The sequence below is a fragment of the Pelodiscus sinensis genome, unplaced genomic scaffold, assembly GCF_049634645.1.
Source record: "Pelodiscus sinensis isolate JC-2024 unplaced genomic scaffold, ASM4963464v1 ctg34, whole genome shotgun sequence".
In the NCBI taxonomy this organism is placed as follows: domain Eukaryota; kingdom Metazoa; phylum Chordata; order Testudines; family Trionychidae; genus Pelodiscus; species Pelodiscus sinensis.
The window spans coordinates 5,294,739-5,312,645 of record NW_027465849.1 but is presented as its reverse complement, the minus strand read 5'-3'; the positions used below and the strand labels follow the sequence as shown (position 1 = coordinate 5,312,645).

The window sequence follows — 17,907 nt, the reverse complement described above, 5'->3', positions numbered from 1 at the left end:
CAGCTCCAGCATACAAAGATATAAACACTAGTGGGGTGGGTGGCATACTTGCTCCCTTTCATGCCCTCAACAGCACTTCCATAGCAGGCTCACAAAGAAGTGTAGGAGCGAGCAAAGCACAGCAAAGAAAGGGGACCCACTTCACGAGAGCTGACTTGCTCTGAGCAGATCCCCAGAGGGAATTTTTTTTTCAGACTGTGCTTTTCAAAAATATAAAGTAATCATGCCAATCCCACAGCGGCTTCTGAGGGGACCCAATACCACGTGCACAAGGGACAGCGTGTCAGTGGCAGGGTATTAAGAATGAGATCTGAAAGCTCAAAGAAAAATTACAGAGCAGCAGAAGCCAAAACAAACATCTTCCGCCACCGACTGATTTTCAGGTCCTCTGTTTCTGTGTAGCCCAGCCATCTTGTAACAGCTTCCCTTGTTCAAACAGGGGTATGCTCATTGAAAAGGGGTTCAATTCTTTTTGGTAGATGCAGCTGCCATTGTGTTTGGTTATAACAAAAGTCTGCAGGGTCGGGCGGATTCTTGTTTGTCCCAGAGGAGGAAAAGGCAGGAAGGTTAGAAAGAGTGGGAAAGAGAAGACTGGGATATAAAGGGGGGAGCCAAGCAAAACAGGTGGTAACTCAGACTCTGTGCCTTGACTGGGGAGAGCAGAGCTAGCTCATCAGGACAGAGTGCTGGGATGCCCCAGAGAGCAGGAAGGTCGGCTCAGTGGAATGATCAGTACACGGGGGACACCCCTACGGGAACTTCTGTGAGTTAACCCGTCACAGTGGGGATAAGGGTGTTTGACTTGCTGAGACTTGGGGAGGGGCAGAGCAGGTGAGCCAGCTGCTGGCACATAGGCAATGATCCTCTTTGCAACCCGAGAACCCAGAGAGAGATGCGACCAAGTGACACTTTGCTGGGGAAGCAAGACAAAGACCCAAAGAAGGGCAATGGGCATGTCAGAGGACAGTGACACCCACCTTCTTGCTCTCTGGGGCTTCCCACCACCCTGTCTGGATGGGACAGGTCCTCTGGTCTCCCCCAGGCAAGGCACAGAGTTGTGGTTACCATTCCCCTGAGGAGCAAAAGAGACACTTAAGCTCTGGGTGGATGCGGTTCTAGAGCAGAGCGCCCAGGAAATCAACCCCCAAAAGGGCTCAAACCCCCAAATTACTCTGGGTAAGTTCACTGGGTAAGCTTCTTTTATTAAAGAAAGAGGGGTATGGCCAGTGGTTGCTCCCCCCAGGTAACAATTATTTACACTGGGCTTGATAGTAAACAAAAGAGCTTTTATTAAGTAAAAACAGTAGGGTTTAAGAGATTGCAAATGAAAACAGACCAATCCAAGTAAGTTACAAAATTAAAATGCATAGGAAATGCATAGCTGGTTCTAATTCACTAACAAAAGGTATGTCTAGACTGCATCCCTCTGTTGGCAAATGGATGCAGATTAGGTAGGTCAACATTGCAAATGAAGCGGGGATTTAAATATCCTGTTTTTAATTTGCATCAAAATGGCCACCATTTTTGGCAACCCAGCACTTTGTCAGTAAGAAGCGGCAGTCTACAGGGGGATCTGTCGAGAAAGAAAGCCTTTTTTCACAGATCTTGTAAACCTCCTTGCAGGAGGCATAAGGGATCTGTCGAAAAAGGCTTTGTTTCTCAACAGATCCCCCTCTAGACTGCCGCTTTTTGCCAACAAAGCGTGGAGTCAGCAAAAACGGCAGCCATTTTAATGCAAATTAGGCATGGGGTATTTAAATCCCCACTTGATTTGCAATGTCGACCTGCCTAATCTGCATCCCTCTGCCAACAGAGAGATACAGTCTAGACATACCCAAACTTACCATATGTAACTTCTTACCCTAAGAACATGTTCTTATTTCAGGCCTAATTTTCAAATGAAAGATGATTCTGACTTGGGTCTCCAGCACTCCAAATTTCATAGAATTATACAACACTAGAACTGGAAGGGACCTTGAGTGGTCATCGAGTCCAGTCCCCTGCCCTCACGGCAGGACCCAGTACCGTCTAGACCATCCCTGATAGATGTCTATCTAACTGCTCTTAAATATCTCCAGAGATGGAGATTCCACAACCTCCCTAGGCAACTTATTCCAGTGTTGAACCACCCTGACAGTTAGGAAGTTTTTCCTAATGTCGAACCTAAACTTCCCTTGCTGAAATTTAAGCCCATTGCTTTTTGTCCTATCCTCAGAGGCCAAAGAGAACAATTTTTCTCTTTCCTCCTTGTGACACCTTTTTAGATACCTGAAAATTTCTGTTTCCTCTTAGATTTGGCTAGACAGATTCAATGCCTCTTCGCAAGGGCCAGAACCCTTTGTTTGACATCACTCCTTCCTATGGGAAAACACCAGGTTCAAAATGGATTCCCATTATCCTGTGGAATTGTCACATCTTTCTAGTCTACTTACCTTTGGACATACAGGACAAACATGCCTGTTTACAAGTCATTGAGTTGTTCCCTAGTCATTAGGCTTCCGGGGCACCAGTAATGGCCTTCATTAGCACATTTAGGACTATACAGAGATCCACACTTTATATTTGTCACTTCACATACAAGAATGATACACAGAACTAAATTGAGTATACAGAGCCAGCAGATTGTAATATTAAAATCGATAGGTTACATGAGGCATTTTGTCTAAAGCATCTCTTGAGTTATGCATGTTGATATTCATAAGCCAATTTTCATAAAGCATGGATGGGAACTGTCACACTGAGCTTGTGATCGTCTTGGTCTGTTTCAAGCTGTGGCTGCCGCGTTGCAGCTCCATATGCCTTTTCAAGGACAAGTCTAAATTGACCGTGAAGGGCAGGTACGAGTTGGCCTCCTCCACCCGAAACTTGCGGCACAGGAGGCTGAAGAGCTCGGGATCCTGGTCCAGTTCCAGCAGCTTTTCCATCTGGCCTTTCAGCTTGTCCAGCTCTTCCATGTACTTCTCATAGACCTCGCACAGAGACATGTCTGGGCGGAGCGGGCTTTCTTGGCAACTGCCCATTCTGCTCCTCTGCTTCTCATCTTCGATGCACTGCAACAGCCAGCTCAGACGGCACGGCCACTGGTTGGCAAGGAGCACCCATTCCACCACCTTCTTCGGACACACCGTGTCCTTGAAGAGGTTACTCTTCAGTAGTGTGATGGTGATGGTGATGGTGTTTACGATGCGCTGCATTTGCACCATGTTATCCGGCATAAATTCCTTCAAGGACTCATCAAGGAGGTGGTCAAAAGCTTGAATTAGTTCTTTGGTTCGGATATCTTTCCCGTAGCTTCCAGTTTCTGACTGCTGGGTTCTGACGTCAGGGAGGAGAGGTGTGCAGCTGTCATCTGTAACTGGATTCATTGCATCATGGGTGGCAGGATCATAGTGAGGGTTGGAGAGGAAGTAAGGGTTAGCTTTCTTCACCTCTAGCTCTTTCACTTGTGGCTTCCTGCGGTCAATAATGTCCCTGATCAGGCCATTCTTGGTGTCACAGTCCATTTGAGGGACACAGAAGGGCAGGGTAACAATGCGGTTTAAGAACTTGTAGCCGTTGTTGGCCATACCCTTCACACATGTGGAGCTTTCCACGCAGTCAACAATGATGCTTGGGTCAACAGCCAAGATGGAGATGAACGGGGCATCATTGTCTGAGAGGAGGATGTTCATGGCATTGAGGACGCCAACCACCCTGTCGGGGCTGCACCTGTCCAAGTGGGTGATCTCCAGCACCACCCGCAGCTTCTGCCGCTGGAAGATCTCCATGAACTGCAGGAACCTGGTAATTGTCCTGACTTCCTTTTTCACGCTGCTCATGAAGCCCAGCTGTGCGCTGAGATCCGTCCGGTTCATCTGTCTCTCCAGCTGGCACTTCTGGGTGACGATGATGTTTCGTACCACTGGGAAGGTGAACTTTATGGCAGTAACTGCAGAGAGGCCAATGGCCATCACCCCAATGCCTTCCACAACAGCTATGGCATCTCGTGAGGCATCTCCAATGTGCATGCCAAGCACTAGGAGGAAAACGCCCATGCCAATGGCTACCACGCTCAGAAAGATCACAGTAGCCCACAGCGGGAGGAAGAGGAACTTCTTGATAACCCATTCCTGATCCCCTGGTCCTTCAATGATGCCAGATTTCTTACCTACAGCCCTGAAAACACTCATAGGTAGGAGACCAAAGTGTCTTTCGATGTGGTCGCATAGTGTGGTGATGAGGCCTGCCCAAAGCTGGTCGCTGCCCGCGTACTCCCAGGCACTGAAATGGATGAAGACGTGTTTCACATTCCTTCGCCACTTCTGCTGCCCTGTCAGAACTGGCCGGTAGAAGATCATGAGAAACAGGAGCTTGAGTAGATTCAAGCCAGAGGCCCAACACTGCGTCTTCTGAGTCTGCTGAAATTCCTCATTAACCATGAACTCTACGATAAGAGAAGATGTACATCAGTTATCTGGAAGCGGCTTAAATCTTTCCTCCTGAAGGATCTTCTGGATTTACTATCCTTTCCTCCTGGGGAGTGTTCAAGAATGGGCAGCTCTTTGCAGAGTCGCCCACAGGATTAATTGGGCCCTACGCAGCACTATTAAACTGGTGCCCCTTTGCTCAGTGGCAGCCCGGTGGAGGGTGGCGATGATGCTTTTTTAGGGATGTCATTTTATCATCTTCAGAAACACAATAATTATAAAACAAATTTTAAACTAAAGTCCTGTCAGCTCACACGGTATATTCAGAAACTGCAGTCGCCAGGGTGCCAAATCATAAAATCATAGAATACTAGGACTGGAAGGGACTTCGAGAGGTCATCAAGTCCAGTCCCCTGCCCTCATGGCAGGACCAAATACTGTCTAGACCATCCCTGATAGACATTTATCTAACCTACTCTTAAATATCTCCAGAGATGGGGATTCCACAGCCTCCCTGGGCAATTTATTCCAGTGTTTGACTACCCTGACAGGTAGGAACTTTTTCCTAATGTCCAACCTAAACCTCCCTTGCTGCAGTTTAAGCCCATTGCTTCTTGTTCTATCCTCAGAAGCCAAGATGAACAATTTTTCTCCCTCCTCCTTGTGACACCCTTTTAGATATCTGAAAACTGTTATCATGTCCCCTCTCAATCTTCTCTTTTCTAAACTAAACAAACCCAATCTGTTAAATGCCTGTTAAATCAGGGGTCTGCAACCTATGGCTCTCAAACCAAATATGGCTCAGTAGGGCACTAAGCATGGCTCTTTTGTCATTCCCAACATACATGCAAGCTTTTAAATTAAAATAAAACTTTAATTCAGTATTTTAAAAACGTGTAATTAGTCATGTAGTTTGAATGGCTGCATGGACCTGAATTTAACTAGTTAAAATATAAACTTCAAAGAAATGTGCAAAAAAATGCAGAAGCAGAAGTCCCATTTAATAAAGGGAGTACAAGGTTTCATTTCTGCTATTATTCATCATTGTCAATTATCATAATATTAAGTCATATATTTTCCGTTATGCAAATGGGCATTCTTATACTAGGTCTTTGTTGACGACATGTTCTGAATGTTTATGTAGTTTGACTGTTTGGTTTGAGTCGGTTGCTGACCCCTGTGTTAAATGGCTTCGTTACCACTTGAATGACTCTTTCATGAGTTAATTTTCTGCTAATAGGTCTTGGAGCTTCAGGGGGTAGCCGAGTTTGTTTTTTCTGTAACAAACTACAAATGGTCTGGTAGCACTTTAGACTAAGGAAACGTGTAGATGGTATCATGGAGAAGTAGACCGTGCCCACAAAAGCTCATGATACCATCTACATGTTCCATTAGTCTATAAAGTGCTACCAGACCATTTGTTGTTGGTTTTTTTCTTTTGCTAATAGGTCTGGCCAGCTTTTACAATTCTCAGTTAACAAGATCCTTTGCGCAGGAAGGAGAGCTACAGGACAGAGACAGGAAGAGGCAAGGGAGTGGCTATTAAGACACAGTGCTGCAAATGGGTAAAGGTGACTCTGGCTCTTTGGAGTTGGTTGTAGTCCACTAATCCCCTCTGACATCCCCATGCGGTCCCTCCCCCTTCTTGAGTTCCCCAGGGCAGTACTTACCCTTGATTTTCTTTAAGAGCAAGATTTTGCAGCGTCCCCATGGTGCATAAAGCCCAACAATTGCAGGCGTGGGCACAGTGTACAGGACATTGGCTAAAGCGAGGCAGTAGATGTTCTGTAGGGTCTGAGGCTCTGCAGCAGGGCCGAGAGAAAACACAAAGATCAGCCTTACTGAGCGCATCAGCAGTGGATGTTCAATTACACCCTTCTCTCTCTTTTTTTTTTTAACTTTTAGACCAGGCAAAGGTGCCAGGCAAATATCCCATTCAGTGTGGATACTATCTGTCGAAAAAGCAAATCGCTTTTTCAATGCACTTTGGCAGTGTAGTTCTGGCTCTCTTTCGGAAGAAGTTTTTTCGGAAGATCACTTCCGGAAAAGCTTCTTCTGAAAGAAGCCTGCAGTCTAGACATAGCCATCAAGGCATCTCCCAGGCGGGGGGAACATTGAAAGACACAAGCGGACGGACTGGCTGTAACAGACGGGTACAGAGTGTCGGCATGTCTAGTCCCCAAGGAGGAGGTGCTGGGAGCACTGGGGCATTGTGGGAAGTGCTTTGTATTCATGCCCATCAGTATGAAAGAAGCTATTTGCAGATATATTTGCATGTATATGCAACCACATTTAAATTGTGGCCCTCGGCATGTGTCGTGAGAGGCCCCTGGGGCTTCTAAAGTTGAGTAGCCCTGTTTTAGGGGGAGGTTAGGTCTCATTTCTGCCTGGGCAAATGTCCTCAGCAGCCAGCCTTAGCTTGTGCAGTTTACATGTTGCTTGTGGTTTTCCTGTAGGACAGCAGAAAGCGCTCTTGCCTGCGCATGCTGCACTGCCAGTAGGTCTAGATCAGGGGTGTCCAAACTTTTTTTAAAGAGGGCCAGATTTGATGAAGTGAACATGCGTGAGGGCCGACCATTGTGCCTGACATTCTTTGAACCATTAAAATTAAATGCAAATTAACTATTTTATGCAAAGTTTATTGCAAACGGCATACTTTTCATTTCGTCACATGGATGACAAATCTAAACAGGTGTTAAATCACTCTGCCTTTCATATCTGAAGGCCAGATGAAAAAAAAATCCAGGAAGCTGAAATATGTCAGGAACATTGTAAAGTACATTACATATTATTGGTAATAAAGGTTGTCTGTCAACTTTTAAGTTCAAAAAATATGAACAGGAACATAACACCAAGTATACATGTTGTGTCCAAATATATTTATAACTGATTTAGACCAACTGACATTAACTGAGATTTTACAATGTATTCATCTCAATACATATGGATTCGTTGGGGGCCATAAAAGATAGATATTGCCAAATTACCTGTGGGGCCGTATTAAACCGGAACACGGGCCGCAATTGGCCCGCGGGCCGGACTTTGGACATGCCTGGTCTAGATTCAGTCTGAGCATAGTCCTGGAGCTGGAGCTGCTAAGGATGCGATTGATTAATTGACCAGACCACCCTGATATGCAGTCACCATGTCCAGAGAGCCTGGAGCATTGGGCCTGGTGTCAGATTTGAGGCCTGGAGCAGCAGCTGTGAACCAAGGTCAGGCCATGTATTATAGCAGCTGCTTATAAGTTCACTGCCCAGCCCATGAAATTGGCAAAGTTGGTGCTAGTACACTAGGCGCTAGATATTTACATAACTACATGCCGGCTAGTACAGCTACCTCCCGCTCCAGGGCAAGAGAAGATGGTTTGACAAAATGAAATAGGATGTTTTGGTTCAAGGTATTAGGAGCAAAGGGAGGTAGCAAACAAACCACATAACTTGTTTATTTCAGGTTATAAATATTGGGGTGCCTGGCCTTACCCCTCTGTGTGGCTTAGGAGATAATAGAGACTTTCTGACTGAACTTCTCCTTGTCCCGGGGCACTGGTGCGTTGATGCACGTGTAGCCACAAATCCAGGGCACTAGGATTGTGACTTCACGGCTATAAGCCTGGCCGAGTGCTTCTATCACCAGACCGTGCCTGTGGTCAGTCTTTGTGCGAACAGCGAGATCTGCAGCAGGAGCAGGCTGCGTTATCTGCACTGACCACACCGGAGCTGCAAGGCCAGAACACTGAGCAGCGCTGCTGAGGCAACCACATTGCAGCTCGCAGCCCTTAACACTAGGAGCCCGTAAGTGCTCCTGTAGGCCCTGCTTTCGCTGGCATTAAGCCAAACAGCGTCCGCAGAGCCCCTGGCACTCCTGCGCCCTGCTGTGTGATACAGAGGGATAGATGGAGAAGAGGGAGGCCCATGTGTTCCTTTGCCCTGGCCCAGGCTAGCCTATGCCACTTCCCCTGGTGGTGTGGACCAGACTTACCGGGTGGTGGACTCTCCTGGGAGGCAACGAATTGGAAAAAGATTTAGGGGTCGTGGTGGGTAATCAGTGGAACATGAGTTCCCCGTGCAGCACTCTGGCTTAAAAAGCTGATGTAATCCCGGGAGGTAGAAACAAGAAACTCACAGCAGGAATCAAGAGGTGGTTTGCCTCTCTGTTCGGCACTGCTGGCGTTCTCTGTCCAGCTCTGGCAGCCAGAATTCAAGAAGGATTCTGAGAAATTGGAGAAGGATTCTGATGCATTAATAAATTGGAGAGGAGTCATGAGAGCACCATGAAAATGTAGGCTTAGGCATAAAGGTTAGAAAGCCTGCCCAGTTGCCCTTTATTAAATTGTTGTTGCCCTAGAGCCAAGTTCATGGGCTGGATCTATTTAGCTCAACAAAGGGAAGGTTCGGGGGTTACTTGTTCATACCTACATGGGGACTAATTTGATAATGGGCTCTTCAGTCTCGCAGAGGCAGGTCGAACACGATCGAAGGGCCAAAAGATTCACCTTTCCCTCCGGCTTGGTTAAACAAGCTGGTTAGACAGGAAGAGGCAATGGAATGATAAGCACCAGCTGCCGGAGTCACTTGGATTGCAGGGCCAGCGAAACTCCACTCTTGAAACTGCCAGCCACAGCCACACCTATGGGCGTAGGCTCGAGAAAGAGCCTGGAACAAGGAACAGAGCCTCATTCTTGCATCGTATTTGGCTTCCCCCAGGCAGATGGTCTCTCCCAGTTGCTGCTGTCCCAGGATGGAGTCCTGTCTCTCCCTTCTCCAGATGTAAGGGGGCTATTAGCCAGTGTTCCCTACAAGCTGAGCACTTTGGTAGCTATCTAGGAGACATTCAGATGCAGCTCAGAGGATTAGCAGAGCACCCTGGTAGTGCACATCTGTACTATACGTTGGTGCACATAACAAAATGTATTCCACACATAGAAGGAAAAAATGAGAAGGATGTTTGCTGCTAGCTCCTTCCTAAAACTCAGAGGCGGGGGACTGGTTAGCTAACCCCCAGCACTGAAAGGTAGGGGTAAGGTGGCTGAGATATCAAGACCCTTAGTCTCAGTTCAGCCTGATTGGCAGAGCAGGCAGGCCCTGCAGGGAGTCAGGCGGCCAGGGGTCCTGTGCTCCATGTGAGCCGAGTTTGCCTGGGTTGGACAGAGCGGGGCTGAGCTAAGGAGAGAGCAGGGGCCCGCACTGAGCTAGGGTGCAGGGCTGTGCCAGCCAGAGATCTGAGACACAGGGCAGAGGGCAGATCCTTTGCTGGGAGCAGGGCTGCAGCCACAGAGTCAGAGAGAAGGGCCTGAGACGCTGCCCAGAGAGCAGGGCCATGCTGGGAGCCATGGAGCCAGAGGAGCCAGGGAGGCCCCCCCCCCGGGAACTGGAGGCGGAGCAGCAGAGAGTGCTGGAGCTAGAACTGGAACAGTCTGGAGCCGAGTGTGTTGAGCAGCTGGTGCGGCCAAAGGGGCTCTGGGCAGGGGCCCAGCGCAGGGAGACGCCACTAGCCGCAAGGCCTGGCAGGCCAGCCTTAGAGGGGGATCGTAACCCCAGCTAGAGGCTGAGGCTAGAGAGAAGGGTCCTGCCACCCGGAACCTGAAGGCTTGTGGCCTGTCTCAGAGCTCATGTCTGATCTGCTCCAGAATCAGCCACCCGGGCAAATGAAGCTAGAACCCCCCCTCCCCGCCTACAGACTTTGCTTGAAATAGCTACAGCCATTCTAAAGTGTCCAGATCTCATGATTAAAAAGGAGATGTCCCACTGAGCCACTAAGCCATGCTGTCTGCCTGTGACAAGTAGCTCCAAGAGGAGCGAGCAGCTCTCGTGTGTCCTTGCATTGTTAACTCTGGAACCTAATGGTGGTGGCATTGCTAACCGGGTTGCCAGTAATCACCTGTATTATTTGTAGCACCTTAGGGCACCCAATGAAAGATCGGGGAGGTCCATTGGTCTGGGTGCTGTAAACACACCTAACACAAAGGCAGCCCCCCGAGAGCTTCACCTCTAGCTAAATAATTATCCCACTTCCAAATTCATCAGGAAAAATAGCTACTCTGGGCTTACGGCAGGACTGGAGTTGTTGGCAGGTGTCAAGGCTGGTCCGTTCCCCATTCCAGAGCACAGCGAGCCAAGGTGGCTTCCAGCCATTCTCAGATTCATACAGCTGCCTCCCTGTGAACCAGGTGCGAGCTGGCTCCTGGCCATGCTGTCCCATAGACCTGGCTTGTGCAGCCTAGCCCCACATACCTGATGTGGAGTAGAGAACCGAGGAACCCGTCCATTACTAGCCAGCCAATTACCTTGGGCATGGGAGACCATCACACTCATAACGCCTGGGGCCTTCACGCACCGACAGGGCTTGACTAGATTGGCCGGCTAGGGAGAAAGAAATAAACAGAATGCAGAGTTACCAAGAGATCAGAAGGCCAGCACGATGCTTTTATAGGCCGTTCAGCTGTGAAGAATCGCAAAGACAGAGCAGGTGACACTAACCTGAGTTAGTCCATTAGCTGCAGCTAGGCTGGGCCACGAGAGGAGAGACAGGACGTAAAATCTGCAGCTGAGCAGGTATCAGACCTTAAGGAGAACACGGCTGTTTCAAAACCTGGATCCATCCAGCTCATAGAAAAGTCAGCATGGGAGGGACCGTGATAAGTCATCTAGTCCATCCCCTGCACTGAGACAGGTCTTGGCAATCCCTGTTTGTTTCACCTGTGCTTAAAAACCTCCAGGGATGGAGCTTTAACAACTTCCCCAGGTGATTCATTGCAGGGCTTAACCACCCTGATAGGAAGTTTTTCCTGCTGGCTCAGAATTCTCTGCCTCCACAATCTCAAAAGGGAGTTATTCCTGGCCTTTCTCACTTCTTCTCTGCTGAACACTTCCATCACGCTTCAGCTGCCCTCGAACAGCTTGGAATTTCCACGGTGTTTCCCAAACGAGGGAAGAAAAAGATGAAACTGTGAAGATTTTCCACAGAGCAACATTTGCGAAAAATTGTTTTGGAACCCTCGAAACCAGTTGATCAAAGCAGGAATATTGCACTTCCTAACACTCTGGCTGTGTCTAGAGTGGCAAGTTTTTCCGCAAAATCAGAAGATTTTGCGGAAAAACTTGCCAGCTGTCTACACTGGCTGCTTGAATTTCCGCAAGAACACTGACGATCTCATGTAAGTGTTCTTGCGGAAATACTATGCTGCTCCCGTTCGGGCAAAAGTCTTTTTCCAAAAGACTTTTGCGCAAAAGGTCAAGTGTAGACAGCACAGTAGTGTGTTCCACAAAAAAGCCCCTATCGCGAAAATGGCGATCGGGGCTTTTTTGCGGAAAACCGCGTCTAGATTGGCCATGGACGCTTTTCCGCAGAAAGTGCTTTTGCGGAAAAGCATCCTGCCAATCTAGACGTGCTTTTCCGAAAATGCTTTTAACGGAAAAGTTTTCCGTTAAAAGCATTTCCGGAAAATCATGCCAGTCTAGACGTAGCCTCTGTGTATATGTTGAAGGGAAATGCTCCGACTCCTCATAATGTATAAGCCCAAAAGACTTTCAAAATTTAATCAAAACACTGAAAGAATTTTTCATTTGAAATTGACTATATTCTGTAATATTTAATACAAAGATTTCATAAGAGGTATATGTTGAAAATAAGCCCTTCAGCTTATGTGCCAAAACTGCTTAATTTCTACTTATAGCAGAATACAAAAAGTCACAGCAATATTCTAATTTTTAATATAGAATTAAAATGACTAATAATGGTTGATATAGAATAAGGGTTGAGCTAAAGCACTCTGAATTATATTATAACTAGCTGGAGTTACCCGGTGTTGCTCGGGGCAGGCGGTGGGTGGGGTCCTGCCGGGGATGCCCCATGTGAGGCGTGGGCAGGAGGGGGCGAACACGGGACCTAGGCTGGGCAGGGCGGCCCAGCTCGCGCCTGGGGCTGCAGGTGCCACGGGGGGCAACGATCCCACCGTCAGCCCCAAAACTTTCGCCCTGCTACCTGCCGCACCATTGGGCCGCGCCGGGGGCTCCCCTCTCCCGCGGGCCACGGCGAGCGGGTGCCGGGCTCCCCACCATGCGACCAGGAAGCTGTGCCGGACCCCGGGCCACTCCCAGCACCACCACCACTGCTGCTGCCTCCCCACTGGGCTCGCCCCACTGCGCCCACAACCGCCCCCTAGTGGCAGCTGCAAACTCCAGCCCGCTGCTCTGCAACCCTCAGCTGCTGCCGGAGAGGAGGGGTCCGGGCTAAGTGACATCACGGGCGGGAGAGAGGAGGGGCCCCCCTGCCCTGGATGCGCCTGCGCAGTGGAACGGCCTGGTAGAGGCAAGTGGGGCAGCTGCTGCTCGGAGCGCTGCCCCTCCCCTCACGCCTCTGCCACTGGCCTTAGTGAATGTTTGTCCCCACCACTTTCCCCGGGAAGCTGCTTCTCCCCACGCTGCCAACAGTACCTTAAAACCTTCTCCTGGAGGAAAGGTTACCCCATGCAAAGTTTGGTTGCGGTAGCTCTTATAATGCCCAAGTTATTAGCGCACAAACATACAAACATTCCCCTTTCTGTATTAGATATATAAGGCCAAAGTGCTTCATCTCTGTGCATTGTAATGTCGTCAAAACGATCAAACCGAGACAAAGCACTTTGATAACTTCGCTTCAAAATTGGATGACGCTGCCACGAGCCCAAGAACCCTTTTTGATTACTGAACCTGTGTCCTGCTGACCAGCCATTGCACATCAATCGTAGGATCCTAGGGCTGCGAGAGACCTCGGTGTCGTCAAGTTCAGCCCCCTGCCCAAAGCACCTGCATCTTCAGATGGTCTTGCTTGACTGTTACATCTCCATCCTTGGTGGCTTTCCTGGGTCTCAGCTGCCACGCTGTGACCACACCAGGCCCAAACCAGACACCCCGCCGTGGTTCCCAGGGCTGTCACAAATCCAGTTGGGAATGTTCCATGGAATTGGTGAGTTCCTTCCTCAGCATCTCCTATTGTCTGGAAAAGCTTTCCGAGGTCTCTTCAGCTCCCCATTTCATTACAACCCTCATCGGCCGACACTGCAACATCTCCTTGGCCTCTTCATTTCTTTGGTACTTAGCTATTCGCAGCCTCGTACGTCTTATGACAGACAGTCTGGAGCCAGCCTGCACAGAAGGGGCTATAACGCTTATGGCATATTAATGACATTGCCCCTGCGCAGCCCCTCTCAGCTCCGGAGTCAGAACCCACGAGAAACACCCCAAGAGCGGAGATGAAACCGCCACTCACCTGCAGCCCAGCTTCCAGGAAGGGCAAAGCAAAAGCGGAGCTCGCAGATTCCGGCCCAGCCTGGCACCTGCTTCCTGAACAGAGGCTACTCTGGGTCTTTTATGCCTGCGACCAGGTTTTGGGCAGGGAACTCAGCTCTCCAGAGCTGTTGGTGGCGTATAAATCAGCCCTCCAACCCAGGATATCCTCCCTCACCACCACACTTGGATTTGCTTCCCACATCATCCCCATCTGTCTGCAAGATCCTTGTTTCTCAACCAGCAGTTCCAAGGAATTGTCAGAACAGGTTGATCCAGATCACAGGACCCAACCTGCCTCCCTTGCCAGGGGCTTAGGCTACTTCTCAAGGCTTTGCCGGCACAGCTGGCTTGGCTAGGGAGTGTGGCAAAGCTCGCACCTCCAGCTGGCACAGCAATGCTAGCAAAGCCTCCAGGGCAAATGACAACTCTGCCAAAAAGCGTTTGCTGGCTTAGCCCATGTGACCCGGGTAGTTACACCGCACAAAGCTGTCCAGCATCAGTTTCCAGTAGGAGGCACTGCCAGCAGAGTTATATTGGCAAAGGCTGTGATGGGGGGCGGTAATAGAAACCCCTTGGGGGGTTTCCCAGGGGGCTGACAAAGCCATTGCCACTCAACCAGCAGTTCTTGCTCCCTGGGGCTTCTCACCACCCTGACCTGCTGGGACAGATCTCCAGGTTTCCCCCAGCCAAAGCGTGCGCACACACACACACACACACACACACACACACACACCAGCCAAAGTGCGCGCGGACACACACACACACACACACACACACACACACCACACACACACACACACCAGCCAAAGCACACACACACACACACACACACACACACACACACACCCCGAAGAGCAATGCAAACACTGAGTCAGGTCTGAGGAGAAGGCAATTTCAAGTACAGCTTCCAGGAACCCAATCCCCAAATGGGATCAGAACCCCAAATGAACCATTCAAGCAAGCCCCCTGTAACAATGAAAGGAGGACGTACGCACTGATTGCTCCCCCACGTAGCAATTATTGACACTGGGCCTGGTAATAAATAAAAGTGGTTTTATTAGGTACCAGCGGTCGGATTTAAGTGGCTGCAAGTGAAAACAGGCAGAGCAAAGTGAATCATAGACTCATAGAGCTGGAAGAGACCTCAGGAATGACATTTAAAATAACAAAAAATGCACAGCTAGTTCTAACCCTTTAAAACATATCGCAAGCTTCCCCTAAAGCTGTTTTTATTTCAGGTAAGCCTCCAAGCCAGGGAAGATCTTTTCCCCCTGGGGTCCCTGGTTCATTCTCTTGGGAGTAGGGTTGCCAGATGGTTTAACCAAAAATACCAAACTCACCTCCCCTCACACGCACCCTCCTCGTCCTCGATGCACTGCAAGAGCCAGCTCAGACGGCACGGCAGCTGGTTGGAAAGGAGCACCCATTCCACCACCTTCTTCGGACACACTGTGTCCTTGGAGAGGTTACTCTTCAATAATGGAACAGTGATGGTGATGGTGTTCACGATGCGCTGCATTTGCGCCATGTTGTCCGGCAGAAATTCCTTCAAGGACACATGAAAGAGGGGCTTAAAAGCTGGACCTGGTTCTCTAGCTTCGATACCTTTCCCATAGCTCCCAGAGTCTGACTGCTGGGTTCTGCCATCAAGGAGAAGAGGTCTCCAGCTGCCGTCTCTACTTGGAGTCATTGCATCATGGGTGGCAGGATCTTACGGAGGGCTGGAGATAGAAATGGAGATATATTTCTTCACCTCTAGCTCTCTCTCTTGCTGCTCCTTGCGCACGATGATATTACTCATCAGCCTTAACTTGGTGTCGCAGTCCATCCGAGGGACTGAGAACGGCAGGGTGATGATGAGGTTTAAGAACTTGTTGGCCACACCCTTCAGATATATGGAGCTTTCCACGCAGTCGACGATGATGCTTGGGTCAACAGCCAGGATGGAGATGAACGGGGCGTCATCGTCTAAGAGGAAGATGTTCATGGCATTGAGGACGCCCACCACCCTGTCGGGGCTGCACCTGTCTCCAGCACCACCCGCAGCTTCTGCTGCTGGAAGATCTCCATGAACTGCAGGAACCAGGTAATTGTCCTGACTTCCTTTTTCACGCTGCTCATGAAGCCCAGCTGTGCGCTGAGATCCGTCCGGTTCATCTGTCTCTCCAGCTGGCACTTCTGGGCGACAATGAATTTTCTTACCATTGGGAAGGTGAACTTTATGGCAGTAACTGCAGAGATGCCAATGACCGTCACCCAGATGCCTTCCACAACAGCTATGGCATCTCCCAAGGCATCCTCAAACGCTAGGAGGAGAATGCCTATCCCAATAGCTACCATGCTCAGAAAGATCACAGTAGCCCACAGTGGGAGGAAGACAAATGTCTTGCTAATCCATTCGTGAACCCCTGTTTTTTTAATGATGCCACATTTCTTACCTACGGCCCTGTAAACACTCATGGGTAGGCGACCAAAGTGTCTTTCCATGCGGTCACACAGTGTGGTGATGAGGCCTGCCCAGAGCTGGTCGCTGCCCGCGTACTCCCAGGCGCTGAAATGGATGAAGACGTGTTTCCTGTTCCTTCTCTGCTCCTGCTGCTCTGTCAGCACCGGCCGGTAGAAGATCATGAGAAACAGGAGCTTGAGTAGATCCCAGCCAGAGGCCTTACACGGCATCTTCCAGATTCACAATCCCTCCCTTCTGGGGAGAATTCAAGAATGGGCAGCTCTTTGCAGAACTGCCCGTAGGATTAATGGGGCCTTACGCAGCACTATTAAACTGGTGCCCCTTTGCTCAAAGGCAGCCCGGTGGAGGGTGGCGATGATGCTTTTTTAGGGATGTCATTTTATCATCTTTGGAAACACAATAATTATAAAACAAATTTTAAGCTAAGGTCCTGTTGACTCCCACAGTAAATTCAGAAACTTACAGTCGCCAGGGTTGGCAAATGCCTGTTAAATCAGAGGGTCTTCAATCTATGGCTCTCAAGCCAATTATGGCTCAGTACAGAACTAAAGATGGCTCTTTGTCATTCCCAAAATACATGCAAGCTTTTAAATTAAAATGAAAAATCACTTCAAAATTTTAAAAGCTTGTAATTACTCATGTAGCTTGAATGTCTATGGACCTGCATGTCTACAGTGGATGAGAAGCTGAATATGAGTCAACAGGGTGCCCTAGTAGCCAAGAAGGCTAATGGCAGATTAGGGTGCATTAAGAGGAGCATTGCCAGCAGATCCAGAGAAGTGATTTTCCCCCTTTCTTTGGCTCTGGTGAGGCCACATCTGGAGTATTGTGTCCAGTTCTGGAGTACGTTTTTAATGGGGAGCGTCATTAGCCACTGGAGCAACTGACCAAAGGTCATGGTGCAACCTCACCATTTTTAAATCAAGACTGGAGGATTGTCTACAAGATCTGCTCCGGGAATTAGTTTGGAGAAGTTCTGTTCTATACAGGAAGTCAGACTGGTCCCTTCTGGACTTGGAATCTATGAACCCACTGGTGTATGTATGCATGGCTAGTTTATTGATAAACTTGCTCCCTCAGCTCTTGGGAAAAAGCAACCTTACTCCAAAGGAATTTATGCAAATAGTGAAAATAAACTGAATGAGAAAATAACACATTAACTAATTGGGTCTGGCCCACGAAAGCTCATCATCTAATAAACCATCTTGTTAGTCTTTAAAGTGCTACATTGTCCTGCATTTTGCTGAGGCATCGGTGGCACCCTGAACCACTTCCTTTTAATGTTTTAGGGGGAGGTTACGTCTCATCTCTGCCTGGGAAAATTTCCTCAACAGCAATCCTTAGCTTGTGCAATTTACATCTTGCTTGTGGTTTCCTGTAGGACAGCAGGTGGCGGTCTTGCCTGCACATGCTGCACTTCTAGAAGGTCTGGTTAGATTCAGCCTGAGCGTAGTCCCTGAGCTGTAGCTGCTAAGGGTGTGATTGATTCAATGATGAATTGACCAGACCAACCTGACATGCAGTCACCGTGTGCAGAGAGCCTGGAGCATTGGGCCTGGTGTGAGATTTGAGGCCTGGAGCAGCAGCCGTGAACCAAGGTCAGGTCATGTATTACAGCAGCTGCTTATAAAGTCACTGTCTAGCCCATGAAATTGGCAAAGTTGATGCTAATGCACTAGGCGCTAGATATTGACATAACTACATGCCAGCTAGTACAGCTACCTCCTGCTCCAGGGCAAGAGAAGATGGTTTGACCAAATGAACA

General features: G+C 48.9%; 1 protein-coding gene and 1 pseudogene across 5 annotated transcripts; both read right to left on the bottom strand.

Moving 5' to 3' along the window:
* Positions 1-1,283: 1,283 nt before the first annotated feature.
* LOC112545216 (NTPase KAP family P-loop domain-containing protein 1-like) lies at positions 1,284-14,012 on the bottom strand. Of its 5 annotated transcripts, XM_075915463.1 has the most exons (6): positions 13,656-14,011; positions 10,886-10,969; positions 10,693-10,768; positions 8,532-8,618; positions 6,077-6,208; positions 1,284-4,423 (listed from the first exon to the last, which is right to left on the bottom strand). In XM_075915463.1, exon 6 carries the CDS (start codon positions 4,416-4,418, stop codon positions 2,733-2,735), a length of 1,686 nt encoding a protein of 561 aa, XP_075771578.1. In that variant the 5' UTR covers positions 4,419-4,423; positions 6,077-6,208; positions 8,532-8,618; positions 10,693-10,768; positions 10,886-10,969; positions 13,656-14,011; the 3' UTR covers positions 1,284-2,732. The 5 variants fall into 5 exon arrangements, with proteins under 5 accessions (XP_075771578.1, XP_075771576.1, XP_075771579.1 ...); XM_075915461.1 differs by lacking the exon at positions 8,532-8,618 and having other exon boundaries at positions 13,656-14,012; XM_075915464.1 differs by lacking the exon at positions 8,532-8,618 and having other exon boundaries at positions 10,640-10,768.
* Positions 14,013-15,011: 999 nt separating this feature from the next.
* On the bottom strand, positions 15,012-16,351 carry LOC112545215 (NTPase KAP family P-loop domain-containing protein 1-like; annotated as a pseudogene).
* Positions 16,352-17,907: the final 1,556 nt, after the last annotated feature.